At 38.3% G+C, this 862-nt stretch overlaps 1 protein-coding gene across 1 annotated transcript in view; it reads right to left on the bottom strand.

Annotated features, from left to right (window-relative positions):
• The window catches only part of CD36 (CD36 molecule (thrombospondin receptor)), a 22,696-nt gene that overhangs the window by 60 nt on the left and 21,774 nt on the right, over positions 1 to 862 (bottom strand). The window contains 3 exon segments of the mRNA XM_009070415.1: position 1; positions 3 to 94; positions 290 to 344. The exon segment at position 1 is cut by the window's left edge and continues 60 nt beyond it. Coding sequence (XP_009068663.1) covers position 1; positions 3 to 94; positions 290 to 344 — 148 coding nt within the window.

Raw genomic sequence — 862 nt, forward strand, 5'->3', positions numbered from 1 at the left:
TTATTAGTGCCATCTGCAGTATATTCAGAAACTGGACTGGACCAGTGACCTTTTGCCTGAACATTTCTGCTTTCGCGTCCCCAATAACAGCAGACTGAAAGAGCACAAGAAAAAAGTCAGTGGAAGGTACATGTGCAAGCCCTCACTAGGTGAATATATTCTTAGTGCATGCAAATCACAGCATGAGTTTAATTACCCAATTTGAGGGCACCAAGACTGAAAACATTAGGTAGTTTGTTGTTTGTTTGTTTTTAAACAGTGATGATTTATAGGCATTAAATATACTAACCTCATTTAGCCAAAGAAGAGGGAAAACATAAGGCTTTTTAACTTTTGATAGAGCACTGAAATGAGAAAATAAGTACAGCATGTTACCTTTAGTTTACTGAATAAGGCAAGTCTCTACTTAAACATTTTTCTTCTCCTCTAACTACATTTCTAACTTCTAGATGTACCTTTCTAGTATTGTTTTGGACTGAAAAAAAACCTAAACCTACAATTAATAACACCCATTTTGCATCTTGGGAAACCATCACTCTCTGTCTAATCTTCCATATGTGGGCAGGCAGACAGAAGAAATGTTGGGCACAGTGAGGTGTTGGTGTGAAGATGCCAAATGTACAGGATCCCAAATTCATGTCTCTCCACGTACATTTGGGCCAATGAAGAGAAAAGAGACAACTACAGTCTCACTGAGCCTTGTGATAAAATCCATCCAGTGACAGAGAACACAAACTCACTCGTTGGATTTATTACAGGGAATAGGAAATACATTTTGCCTTCTAGTTCATCCTCATGGATCCCTCTTTGGGTTTTGTAAGAATGTTATTTTTAAGACCACGTTGCCCTGTGAGCTTCTGTA

The sequence above is a fragment of the Acanthisitta chloris genome, unplaced genomic scaffold (genome assembly GCF_000695815.1).
Source record: "Acanthisitta chloris isolate BGI_N310 unplaced genomic scaffold, ASM69581v1 scaffold2532, whole genome shotgun sequence".
In the NCBI taxonomy this organism is placed as follows: Eukaryota; Metazoa; Chordata; class Aves; order Passeriformes; family Acanthisittidae; genus Acanthisitta; species Acanthisitta chloris.